Source organism: Arachis stenosperma, chromosome 3, assembly GCF_014773155.1.
Source record: "Arachis stenosperma cultivar V10309 chromosome 3, arast.V10309.gnm1.PFL2, whole genome shotgun sequence".
In the NCBI taxonomy this organism is placed as follows: domain Eukaryota; kingdom Viridiplantae; phylum Streptophyta; class Magnoliopsida; order Fabales; family Fabaceae; genus Arachis; species Arachis stenosperma.
In genome coordinates, this window is record NC_080379.1 from 159,251,227 (window position 1) to 159,265,438 (window position 14,212).

A 14,212-nucleotide genomic window follows, 5' to 3' on the forward strand; every position below is an offset into this window, starting at 1 on the left:
CAAACTGCAATTCAATCCAAGTAAAGTTTAGAAGACCAAAACCAGTTCAGAGAAAACTTATATATATCTTAGAGAGAAACTTTATTTTTAAATCTTTTTCTCAGTGTAGTGGATATAATTAGTAGGTTTACATGTATAATTGGACACTTGTGTGCAATGTTTACTTGTATTTTACGCTGCTATCTCATACATAGATGATACTCCTAACACACACCAATGTATGCGTTTGAAAACTTCTCACACAGATAGCAAAGTTATATCTAATATTTTGTCACTATTAATACTCTCTTATATATATTATTTCGACATGTTATACATGAATGCATGGCACCTCATCGTAAGAAGACAATCGATTAGATTCTTGTACATATAATAGAGCTAGTTATTACTTATTAGCTCACCATATATGCATGTATATCGTGTAGTATATCGGATGTGTACACTTGTATATATTGAGACTAGGGCCTTTTTATTTTCCGTTACCATATTTATTAGTTCCTTTAGGCATATCATATCATATGTTTTGTGGTAAATTATATATATGGAACTGGAATTAAATGGACTGGAATGGAGTGGTATTATTAAACAAAAATTACTGAAAAAAAAAAAAGGAAGATAAACATTGTATGGAGTGGTGGTTCACGGATTATGATCATAATGAGGATTGAGGAAAAGAAAAGATCGATAAAACGGATCACGGGTATGTAAAACACAGCACTTTTGATAACAAAAATGACATATGATTCAATAATTTGGTTCAGAGAATGTGATTTAAAAAAAAGCAAATTCCATTTTGTTGCTTTAACATACTTTGTAGTAGTGCTCACATGCATTGAACTTTGGGTAGATCTATCCAGTTATTAACTTATTATTATTACTTCCACTCTACTTTCTAGTTTCTACTATGTTACTTTGACTATGAATATTTTATTAGTTATCTTATTATCTGTTAATAATATATATATATATATATATATATATATATATATATATATATATATATAAGCATATACCAATATGTAGTATATCACTTAAATTTTATGCATACAGTTATGAAAATATATCAAGAAAATTTCAATTATATTATTTATATAATAGGACAACAAATAAAACACTAGAATAATAAATTAATATGAAAATGACGTTTTATTAAATATTTATGAAAGTAAATTTTGCTTTTGAATTCCTTAATAATACTTGCAGAATAACTAAAATTTCTTTTCCCCTTTAATAAACTTAAAAATAAACAGTATTATTAGTCTCTTATACTAAGATCTATGATGCAGAAACACTGACACAGATAATGGACATAATACGATATGAGACACGTAAACACACAAATTTTAAAATTGTATAAGACATGGGACACGGGATATATATAAAATATAAGTGTTTGTTAGATAAATTACAATGAGTTTTTGATATTTTATTATTATTAAAATATAAATAATTTTTTAACTGTTTTTAATGTCTTCTTTTAATTATATAAAAATATTTAAAATATTTTTTATTTTAATAAATAATAATATATATTATTTTTAAATTTATTTCAACAATACATCTTAAGAATAAGATGTCTAAAAAAAATTATTTTTTATTAAGACACGGTTGGACATGACAGACACATGTGTTGGGCGAGTGTTAATGAGTATCGTATCTGAAATATATCCGACACCTAAATACGACAATTTAACAAAATGTCCGTACTTCATAGGCTAGGATTAGAGCATTATTTAAGAAGGAAAAGACCTGCTAGTTACGATTGAAGCAGTAATAGCTAAATTTACCTAAATGGATATTATGATCAAAATGAGTAGCACGAATGCACGATATGAGGTGGTGAAATTTTTGGACTATAATCCATATATGATATATTCCATCTGCCACCGCTATAACTTTTGGCGCTATATATCTTAATATGCATTGGGATAATTAATAAGAGCAATGCATGTAGACATAGAAACAGAACATTATCTAACTTTTTAATGAATAAAACAATATACTATAGAAAAGTTTGTTTATTCAGTCTTATGAAACGCACCACCGAATAAACACAATATGGTTGGCCGTATTTAAGGGGAATATTTGTCGCCTCATTTAAGAATAAGATTTAGAGTCATTACTATTAATTTACTTTAGTGCCGATTTCTCATCGCTAATTCATCGTCCATTATATATTCGCATTCCTTGTCTTTTTTTCTGTTGCTAGCTTTATTAGTGAATAAACTTGTTTGAGCATGGATGCTGATTAAGAAAAGAATAAATGATAGAAAATCAAACTAGTAATGTGACGTTACTGGATATCAATTTCTCAACAGGTCAGATCCAAACATAGAGAAAATAATTCACAGGCTACTGTTACATGATTGCATGCATTTTAATTTGACACATATTAGTTTTAAATCATTTCTTAAATAATAAATTATATAATTAAAAAAGTTAATACTAACGGAACTTTATTTGTATAATAACGTATTGAGTTTAAATTAGATTATTAGTGTAGGTAGACTTATCTTGCTGTACAAGTAAATTAGTATTAGCAAAATCAGTTAAGACAGTTAACCCTGAGTTAGTTGAAGGAAGATAGATTGTGAGTGTAGTTAGGTGAAGGTGCTTTGTAATTAAGCAACATTTTCCTCCTTTATAACTTGAAGTTCACTAATCTAACACTAAATGTATAATCACATACACTTCTCTTTGATTAGCAAGAGACTTTAAAAAAGATCTAAGTGAGAAAATATAAAATGAGAAGATATCACATTTAATTTAAAAGGAAAAATATAGATAACCAACAATATTTTTAAACAATGTGAATTAATGAGTCTCTTATTTTATAAATTTCTCATTCTTTCTTCATTTCTTTAATGTGAGACTAATTTTATATACTCCTCATACTTACGACATTAACATAATTCTAATCTCTCTGTTCTCTCTATCTATCTTTCACTCTTTTTTTTTTCCAGTTTCGAGTCACAACTCCCTGAGTTCTAACAATTAGTACCCAAAAGAAGAAAAGAAAATCATTAGAGATTGGTTAATTAATTAGGTTCAGTAGAATTATAGATACTTGTAATTTATACTATCATGGGTTACAATATGTAAATTATATTTTTTTACAGTATTTTTCAATCTGACATACTAAAGATTAATTTGTGTAAATTTTAGCTCTATTTAAAAATTTTGTTGCACTGGCTAATGAGTTATTGCATGCACAAAATGAAATTTAAACTCCCAACACTTGTTTAAATAAACGAGTGAGTTGACCATTCGACTAAACCAAAATTAGTTGGTTACAACATATAAACTAAGTATCGGAGTTAGAACTGATCACGTTACCATGTCCATAATATTTCAAACAACAATAACAACGAAGGCTTGTCCAACTAGGTGAGGTCGGCTAATGATGTTATTAAACTCTATTATGTAACATGTCTATAAAAATCGTTTATATGTAGATCTCATTTGTCCATAATATTTCAAACATTTTATGAAAATTAGATGGAACAATGTAACTATGATTATGTTATCGATAATGCTAGCGAGAAAAAAAATTGACAGAACATGTTTTATTTAATATTTATTAATTATTATAATATATAATGAATATTAAATAAGATAAATTTTGACTGTTTTTTATTAATATTTTTTTTATTATCAAATATTTCCGTTATACTATATAAGGTCTAACCCAATTAGTTGTTGTTTAGTTGTTTAAACGTCATATTTTAAGCTCGATTATTAGAGTTGGATTAAACTCCTCTAAAATAAAAGTGAACAACAGTTTGAACAAGGCAATAAACGACGATGCGCGGCACTTAGGTAGCGTTTGTTTTGAGGTACTGAGAAATTGAGACTCAGTATTGTGTTAGTTAGTTCAGAGACTGATACTAAAATTTCTGTCTCTGTCTCTAACATTTCAGGATTTTAGTACCTCTAAAAAGTAGAGACACAGGGGACTAAAATTTTTAGAGATAGAGACTGAAACTTTAATAACATTTTATACCTAAAATACTTTCATTTCAATTAATTAATTTCAATTTTACCCTTTGTGCAAATTAAATTAAAGTTTTATTTTTGTTTCAATTTATGTCTCCTATTTTACACTAAACAAAATATTGAGATTTATTTCAATTTCTGTCTCTTAGTCTCTGTCTCTCAGTATCACACGCTACCTTAGGGACGAAATAAAAAAGTGAATTCGATGATGATGCTAAAGACAAACTATGATGTGTATAATATTAGATTATAAAACAGAGTTTTGTTTTACCTTGAAATGAGTGCATAATAAATCCTTAGAATCAGTTTCTAAACAAAACGTAATTTGACAAGTGCTTTTGTATTAGAGACGGGGTAGGATTTATAGGTAGTATTTAAAAAAGAGACCGAAATTAAATTTGTACAAAAAATAAAATTAATATTAATTAATTTAAATGATGGTATTTTAGGTATAAAATATTATTAAAATTTTAATTTTTGTTATAAAAAAATTTAATTTCATATATCTCTACTTTTTAAAAATACTGAAATATTAAAATTTTAAAAATAAAAACTAAAATTTTAATATTAATTATTAAACCAATAAACATAATACTAAATCTTAACTTCTCTATTTCTGTCTCAATACTTTAAAATAATCATTACCTTACCATAGTGTTTAGATTATCCCTAGCGTTTCGGTTTTAACTCCTAAAGTAAATACTAATAACCAATAGTATATAGGGTTTCTAAACCTCAATTGGGTGATAATGTATAGGGATGAGATCCCAATAAGTATTAATTTAATTAAATTCAAAAGCTTGATTATGTAATTCAATGCATGCATAAGCTTCATTGAATAATAGTATAAAGTTTAATTCATAAGAATAAGTCCAAAATACTTTAATTTAAAAGTCATGTTCCAAGGTACCCATAATTAAAATTGAAATACTTTTTATATTTGATTTAATAAAGTTCTTTGTAAGTCAGTTGAGTCGTCTATATGCGATGAACATTTACAAGGAACAGGAGCAACCATATGATATTTTAATCACATATGTACCTCCATGCATGAAATCCGATCCATCCACTTATTGAGTTGGATTTTTTGTATCAATGATCTTAATCCTAAATCAGAGAAAGGTTCTTCTTACATAACATCATTGCATCACTTTCAAGAGACATCCACGTAGTCCCCACTATAGAAGCGACCTTGAATGTCATCTGGAATCATGCAAATAACTTATACATTTTTTTATCTAAGAAAAAATCTCTATTATTTGTGTACAATATAGTATGATTCATATGTTTTATCTTTTATTCGTCTTTCTTTATTTAATTTCTACACTATTTCTAGATTAAATATTATTGTAATTTTCTTAGACGATGTTTTTGAAAAATTCCATTTTTTTTTATTATAATGACCTTACTTTCTTTTGAAATATATAAAAGTAACATATGTTTGGGGTAAAAAAAGATTTAGAAAAAAAATTGTTATATCTCATGGGGCGCATGCTAGCTTGTATGCTTGGAAGAAATAAAAATATAACAAAATATTATTAATATAATATCTGCATTACAAAAATAACCACTATTGTATGCTAGTGATGCTTATAGGTCCCAAGGGCAATGAAACCTTGTGAGTTGTGACGTATATAAGTCGCAGCTTAGGTAAGGTGGGGCTAAGTACTCGATTTCTGAGAAAGAGAGACATGGATGGATGGATGAAAAAAAGAAGAAAATGAAGAAGAATATCAATCAATGTAATTGTGGACCAGGTCAGCAGTTTTCTATGTTCCTTATCCTAAGCTCCATAATAATGATTTTGTTTTTGGTTATGACTTATACTTTACCTTTGCTAAGTGCAATGAACATATGATGTAAATTAGTGTTTACACAGGTTAAGAGGTATAGTTATTGAAAAGGAAAGTGGTGGAGTAGTACAAAGTTGGGCATGTGAATCCAGCTCAATAATAATGGGAAGATTGTACCATAAATATCTTTCAGGTAATGGGTGCCCACTGCCCACAATTAGGAAGCTAAAGGACCCTAAGTCATCACTCATCACTATGTGGTCCTCAGGAGGGGCACACACAACACAACTTCTTATGTTACTTCTTAGGGCTTCCATGTGCTTTGTTACATAACCTTCTCAAAAAGAAAAACCGCCATTGCAAAAGGGTATGGAGTATGGACTTGGTTCCCACCGAGGACTTCTAATTTTTGCTATTTTTGCTATTTTTTTAAAATATTGTTTGAAAGAAGCTAAATACTAGACCAATAAAAAGAGAACAAACTTCCTACGAATCAAGTAAACTAAGGTTGTTAAGGTTAACTTGAAAATTTGTGTCACATATAAAGATTACATGTAAGGAAAGGGAAAATTAGCAATGATAAAAAAAAATTGCATTCACTTCTCATACAGTATATACACTATTTTTTCGGTATTTGATAACTTCTCAAACCCTGCCAATACTTGCTTGTGGCCTAAGAAAAAGTCATGGCCGCTATTATGAAATTTTAGCCCATATAGGACAGCCTTTCCCATAATTTGGGCTGCCCATTCAACCAAGCAAAGCCTCTACTTTTTGGGTTACGTCAGATGCAGATAAGACCATGACCAAAAACACAAATAGAAGCAGATAAGACATCCACCCAAAAATTATATAAAAGAGAAGGGAGAAACCTGTCCAAAAAAAAAAGAACAGAAAAAAATACGAATAAATGATCAAATTAGTTCCAAAAAAATGACTGATTTTTCAAAGTGGTTTCTGAAAGTCTTTTTAATTAAATTTATTCTTTAAAGATTTTAAGTTGTCATGTTACTTTTTTCATCACTTTCATTGTCAATGACGTCAGAATTTGTTGATATGACACGTTAAGTGACATCACAACACATATCTATTAATTTTAATTGGCGACTAATATGATAAGTTTGTGAAATTAAATCAAATAAATTCTAAATCGAAAAATTCTAATGCCTCAAATTTTTTTCTCAATTAGATTTTGATTTGATCTAATTTTATAATCAATTAAAATTTTTAGAAGTGTATTGTAGTGTCACTTAAGGCGTACATTAACAAATTTTGAAGGAAGAATTTGATTAAAAAAATTTTTGAAACTAATTTAAAAATCGAGTGATATTTTAGGAGCGAATTTAATAGTGAATTTGATCGTTTATTGTATAATAGTTGCTTAGGCTCATTTTTTTTTATTTTATGGTTAAATTTAAACGAAAAATGACACAACTAAGTACTAGCATGCTTTCTGTATATTATTTGTATTTTAAATGTTTCTTAAACAAAAGTCAGTCACAGGTTATATATATAAAAATATAAGATATGAAAGATCAGATCAGCGGAAGCAAAGTTGGGAGAAGTTTTCCTGTTTTCAAGTGAAGTAGGCTGAGTCCCAAATAACTATCTTCCCCTCAGGTCAAAATTCATTTTTGTGCTGATACCTACTCTTTATTCTTAAGAATATTTGATCATTTTCATGCATAGATTCTGAGTTTCTGCTGTGCTTGGTAGTTCTGTTTCATTCATGAAAACTGTTGTATTTTTACTGGGTAATATATTTTTTTACATTTGAATTTTGTTAAAAATTTTAAAAATATTCTTAAGTTTTATTTTATTTGTATCAAATATATTCTCACAACTCGTTTAGGACCAATCCATGATAATTATAATTTGTTTGTGTTGAATGTTATTCTTATAAAATTTTGTTGAATTTGTCATAAATTTTTTGAAAAAGTAGTAATTAGGGTAAATTTGATTGCAAATTAAAAACTTCTATGACAAAACTAAAACAAGATAAAATGTAGGGATAATTTTAAAAATTTTAACAAATTTTAGGGAAAAAATAACACTCCTGCTTTCGTTTTCTTGAGCAATAACATTCTAAATTTTGTTGCTTATTTGTCATCATGCATTTCTACAAAGTTTTCTACTTTCTTCGAGGTCAACAATCCCATATCTGTGCGTATTAATTGGGATAATCTACTTGCTCATAAGATGTTTGTGTATTTGTCTCTGTGAACTTTGGAGAGGAATTAATAACAATGTTTCATTGTGAACCATTTGTTTTCATTCATTCATTCATTCTTTCTAGATACTAGAAATGGATGCTGAGACAGTGGTGCATACTGGAGGTTGCCATTGCAAGAGTGTGAGGTGGAAAGTGGTTGCTCCTTCAAGTGTTGTTGCATTGGACTGCAACTGCTCTGACTGCTCCATGAGAGGCAATACTCATTTTGTTGTGCCTGCTGTCAATTTTCAGCTTTTAGGGGAATCTTCCAAGTTTATTACAACTTATACCTTCGGCACTCACACTGCAAAGCACACATTCTGCAAGATCTGCGGTATAAGCTCGTTCTATCATCCGCGGTCGAACCCGGATGGTGTTGCGGTTACTTTCAGGTGTGTGGACCCTGGAACATTGACACACATTGAAATCAGGAAGGCTGATGGCAAGAACTGGGAGAGCTGGTTTAATCAGTCAGACATCTCTTCATTTTCAAAGGTTCAGAAGTAACTCCCTACAAGAACTGGGACATAGATGAGATCAATAGGGGATTCATTACTCTCTCTCTCATTTATTTCTGGTTCCACTTATAGAATTATAGGTGAGAGATCACATTGGATTCTCTCGAGTGTTAAAAAAACTGGAAGATATTTTTCCTTCCACTTCTTTTCTGCTTTTGCATTACTGTATGTAAGTGCCCGCAGATACTTGAACATTATGAATATCTGGGTGTGGATTTGGTATCCCAAACCAACATGCTCACAATTGACCTAAAAACAAGAAAAAGAAAGAGTCACGAACAAGTTATGTCTCTTTGACCGATATACTTGCTTTAGAATGTTTATGCTTCCTTTATATGAGATGGGAAGAGAGACGAGTTTTCATATTTGTTTTAATGACTGTTATGGTATGTTGGCCAGTGCTCTGCATAGCATAAACACTTAATTATATACAATAGCAAGAGCCGACAGTTAGCCATACGAATTTGACCATTTGGTTTTCTCGCATGGAAAAATTTCATGGTAAGAGTGAACTTCACAATCAATCGGGTAACCCGAAATTGTACATGGCAACAATTCTACAAAATGGTTCTTTTACACTGCATATTACAATGGAATAGATAAAGCCTAATTTAATTTTATTAGGTACTCTTAACAACCGAGAAACTTTGGGGGTGCAAGTTCTTGCATTGTCAAGGAAAACAAAAAACATGAATCTCTGTTTTTTATTTAAACCAAAAAATTAAAATCCATGCTTCATTTCTTCAACAGTGCACTGCACTGTGCCATTATCTTGGAAGCCCTAGTAATCGCATCGGTCATATAGAAATTCTCTACGGCAGTCCCGAATGCAGTGGTATCTATCTTAGTATTGAAGGTTGGCCTCAGAGAAGATGGCAATGTAGCTGGTTCTCTCTCATCTTGGCGCACTAGGTTTGGGGCTACAATCTTGATTCGAGCACGAACAGCACCAACTGAATCATAGGGCAAATCGATTCCAGCCACCTCAGACAGAGCCCGAATTATCTTCCAGTCATCCCTGGAGTCACCAACTGTTGGAACTGCAGGCAGAGTTTGTTGAGTGCATCCTTCAGTATTTTCATAGGTTCCTTCCTTCTCACTGAATGCTGCAGCTGGCAAAATGATGTTGGCACGATAAACACTCTTGTCACCATGGTGACCTTGATAAACAACAAAAGAATCAGCTGGGATCTTGTCCAAGTTTATATCATCGGCACCCATCAAATATACAAATTTTGCAGACTCGAGACTTTTTTCAGATTGAGGCACAAGTCCAAGGTCAAGTGCAGCAGCCTGGGCAGCATGAAGAAGTAATACATTAAGGCCGTTCCAATCAGGTCTGACAACCTTACCTTGTTTTGCAATGGTTTCAATAGCTGCAAAAATTGCATCCTGGTCCTTTCTCTCAAAGATTCCAGCACCGACAATGATAACAGGGTTTTTGGCATTTGATATAGTCTTGGAGAATGGGTGGCGGCCCTCAGCAATTTCAAGTAGTGTTTGGGGGCCAGTACCAAGATGTTGGTGGTCATAGTTGAAATCAGTAGCAGGACCGATGTACCCAACCTTGGCTTGAGTTGCTCTGACAGTCTTGCGTATTCTGGCATTAACCATAGCAGCTTCCACCCTTGGCTGCAAATTTGATATTAAACACACAAGATAGTATTAGATAACCAAATACAAAAAAATAATGCACCCAAGAAAGCACAATGTGTAAATAGTAGATGAACTCAGCAAAAATATAGAATACTTCACAAAAATTCTTTGTTGTTGATAGTCTTGTATTCTCTAAACCTACCCATGCCTATAAACTCCAAAATAACAGTTATAGAATCAAGTCCATGGACACGGTAACTACTAAAAAGAAATGGAATTTGAATAAAACAAGAACCATTTGATCATCAGCAAAGTTAGAAAGACGTATATAAGGAATATTTAGAAATGACTCACTAAAATCAGAGACTAGTGATATACCTGGGTACCAACCAACAGAAAGACATCTGCATTCTCAAGGCCAGCAATGCTAGTATTCATAATATATCCCGATCTCAAATCTGCACTAGTATTTTCGCCAATGCCTTCACACCACACATTATTTGATCCCATCTTATTTACAAAATCTTTTAGTGCAATCATGGACTCAGCATCGGAAAGTTTGCCAGCTATTCCAACAATTTCTTCTGGTTTAACTTTGTGCGCAACCTCAGCTACCACAGCAAGGGCATCGCGCCAGCTGACAGACTTAAAACGTCCATCAGGACCACGAATCATAGGGTCATTTAACCTCTGCCTCTTCAAACCATCATAACAAAAGCGGGTCTTGTCTGAAATCCATTCTTCATTTATGTCCTGCAAAGGGAATGCAGAATAGGCTATATCGGCAAACTATAAATATAAAAATGAACCTTCTAGACAGAAGAAAAAAGGTGCTACAGTAACAATGACAAAGAAGCATGGAACTATGAAAAAATATGTTGAACAACAAAAATTTTGCAGGCCAAATTTTGTGGGGTCCAATATAAGGCATGCAGGGAGTCTAGGTAAAGCACCTTATTCTCCCATCCCCTCCCCTTCCTCCCCCCACAGGATCCTGTTGAGTGAAAAACTAATGAGGGAATGCAACCCCACCAAAAATATATTAACATGTTAAAACCTTACTGTCCCTCCAATATCTCACCCACAAGAGGATCAAGTGCTCCTTAAACATCTGCGGACTAACAACAGCTTAGTGTATCAACAGAATGATGATTTTTGTTTACAGAAACAAATAAATTTAAGTGCCAAAAAAATAATTGGAGCCTTAGCAACCACAAGAAAGAACCACAAATAGTTAAGTAAAATATTTTCATCAGATCAAACCTCATTTAGACGAGGGAGAATACGCATGACTTCAGGTCCTCTGCTGTCAATTCGAATATTGGATCCAACGGCATCAGTAACATCAATGCTTTCTGTTCCCTTCAATTCCCAATTTCGGGCTTTAAAAGCAAAAGGTTTCGACGTGAGTGCTCCAACAGGACAGATATCTATCACGTTTCCAGAAAGTTCACTTGTCATAAGTTTCTCAACATATGTCCCAATCTCCTCTCCACTGCCACGACCTAACATGCCAAGATCCTGAACCCCAGCAACCTCTGTTGCAAACCTAACACACCTGTTTGGGGAAAAAAAAGGAATTTCACAAGAGCCTTTTAGCACACCACGTAAGATTGCTTTACACAACATTTAGCATTCAAGTGAATAAGTGAAAACATAAAATGGAAGGTAATTTTTACTTCATGTAAATTAGTTTAAGACAACTTAAAAGAAGCCAAAGCCAGCCCAAACAGGAACAAAATGAAAATCAGATTAACATATCTCCAAGGAAGGCAATTTTCACTCCATGTAAATTAGTTTAATACATAATCTTTTACAAAATCTTCCATAATGTGGTATCGACCACTGACTCATTTTAGAATAAGGGGATGCTTAATTCTTTTAAAGATTATTCCACAAATAAACATGATATAAACCATTAAAGTGGAAGTTACTTATCTAGAACAATATAATCATAGCTTGTATAACATAATGCATTTCTGACTTCCACTATACAGAACCTTTATTTATTTATTTATTTTGATACAAAAAGAAATAGCACCTTTATATCCAAAATTCACACAATTAGATTTGCAAAAAATTTACCTTGTACATTGAATGCAACGAGTCATCACAGTCTTCACCAAAGGTCCAAGGTTCTTATCTACCACAGATCTCTTCATTTCAGTGAACCGACCACGATCAGAACCAAAAGCCATTGACTGATCCTGAAGATCACATTCCCCACCTTGATCACAAATTGGGCAATCTAGTGGATGGTTCATCAATAAAAACTCCATCACTCCTTCTCTAGCTTTCTTTGCAACAGGTGTGTCGGTCTTAATTTTCATTCCTACAGATCAATATCTCATTAGCTTAAATCTTTAACAAGAATCAGATCAATAAAAGGTTAAAAACCCCATCCAAACAAAATCCAAGCATGTATTCATTTAGTGTGTTCGGCTTAATGAGAATGATAACTTATAATTTCTCTATTATAGAAACACAATACAGGGAAATCAGTGTGCAAAGAGAGAAAGGGAGAACTAGTGAGAAATCTGCAAAATTAACAATTGACACGGATAATTACTAAACACAGAAACAACGGTTTGAAAGTTTGTTCTTTCTTAAAAAAATATAAAACAAAAAGCACCAAAGATAACTGGATTAAAGCTAAATGATATTTCATTACCATCCTCTACAAACTACATCATGCCAACAAGGCAACAACGTAACCCGATAAAACTTCATAATATGTTCAAGGAAGCACAAATTTGGACATAAACAGTTGATAACAAAGTTTTGTACATGGCAGTGGAAATCAAACAAAGAAAAAAGAAATCATCATAATGTGCCGAATCCCTCTAATCATGAACATGATCGAATTCCAACATGTCATAAACGTATCCGGCAATCACAATACAAGAGGGACACCAAAATGAAATCCTATCCATATAATCAACATAAGGACGAACTACAACAGCTAATCATTCAAAAAGAAAAAGAAGAAGAATAAGAAGCCGACCAGGAAGAGCAGGCATGGCGCAAGAAGCAACAGGCTTGGGAGACTTCTCGACCTCGACAAGACACATGCGGCAGTTACCGGCGATGGAGAGGCGGCTGTGGTAACAGAAGCGGGGAATGTCGACGCCGGCAACCTCGCAGGCCTGAAGGACAGTCATGCCCTTGGGGATTTTCACCGGGTACCCATCCACGAACACCTCGATGGCGTCCTCCGGGTTAGGGAAGTGTACCCTAGCGCCGGCAACGGGGGTCCGGGGCGGAAGATCCGGGGGAGGGGCCTGGGCCTGGGCAGCTTCGGGCTTTTGGAGCTCGGGCTTGGAGACAATGGTGCGGATGAAGATGTTCCTAGGGTTTTGAGAATTGAGTAGCCTTGAGGTGGGTCTCATGGCCTTTGAAGCTAACAAGCCCAGCCCCATTTTTCTTCCGATTCCTTCTTCTTCTTCTTCTTCTTCTTCTTCTTCTTCCTCTCTCTCTCTCTCTCTCTCTATATATATATATATATGAGATTGTGTTACGGCGTTCCCGTGGGATTTGAGGGGTGCTGTCGGATCGTTGCAGGAATCTGAATCTCCGATTGATCTTTGGGTCTATTGATTTGAGTGGGGAGAGTGTTGGTGTGTGTGGAGTTGAAGGGGAAGAAGAGAAATTATGGTGGGATGCTCCGGTTTATTATTCGGGTTGATCCGGTCTGTATACGAATGGTGTTGGTGAATGAAATGATGAATGTAGAATGTTGTTCAAATGGGCCTCTCAATTTCATGCTGCTTACGCTTATAGTTTCCTCTCCACATTTTTTGGGAGCATTGCCCATTCGTTCAGTCACCGACCTATGCTTGTGATTGTGACCAGTGAGTGACTACGCCAGTGTTTTTTTTGGATGTGGCCCAATGGCAGCTAGGCTGACCTGCCCAAAGAACCGAAATCGCCCAACCCGGACAATAAACCGGATCTCACTCAAGCTTCTCTCCAGCCTCCAGGCACTAGGAGGAGGTCTTCACTCTTCATCTTCTAGCCACCACTCCGTCGTTGAGGGCCTGTCTCATCTTTTCAATTGCCTCAAAATACATGAGATTTCGTTTTGGGCATAAGCCCAA

General features: G+C 33.3%; 2 protein-coding genes across 3 annotated transcripts; one reads left to right on the forward strand and one right to left on the reverse strand.

Annotated features, from left to right (window-relative positions):
- The first annotated feature begins 7,250 nt into the window (after positions 1 to 7,250).
- Positions 7,251 to 8,820, forward strand: LOC130967465 (uncharacterized). Of its 2 annotated transcripts, none has more exons than XM_057892330.1 (2): positions 7,251 to 7,409; positions 8,086 to 8,820. In XM_057892330.1, exon 2 carries the CDS (start codon positions 8,095 to 8,097, stop codon positions 8,506 to 8,508), a length of 414 nt encoding a protein of 137 aa, XP_057748313.1. In that variant the 5' UTR covers positions 7,251 to 7,409; positions 8,086 to 8,094; the 3' UTR covers positions 8,509 to 8,820. The 2 variants fall into 2 exon arrangements, with proteins under 2 accessions (XP_057748313.1, XP_057748314.1); XM_057892331.1 differs by having other exon boundaries at positions 7,254 to 7,409; positions 8,093 to 8,820.
- A 212-nt stretch (positions 8,821 to 9,032) lies between these two features.
- On the reverse strand, positions 9,033 to 13,847 carry LOC130967464 (NADH dehydrogenase [ubiquinone] iron-sulfur protein 1, mitochondrial). The gene is made up of 5 exons (XM_057892329.1): positions 13,120 to 13,847; positions 12,201 to 12,447; positions 11,379 to 11,673; positions 10,494 to 10,868; positions 9,033 to 10,151 (listed from the first exon to the last, which is right to left on the reverse strand). The coding sequence occupies exons 1-5, from the start codon at positions 13,532 to 13,534 to the stop codon at positions 9,255 to 9,257; spliced, it is 2,229 nt and encodes a 742-aa protein (XP_057748312.1). The 5' UTR covers positions 13,535 to 13,847; the 3' UTR covers positions 9,033 to 9,254.
- Positions 13,848 to 14,212: the final 365 nt, after the last annotated feature.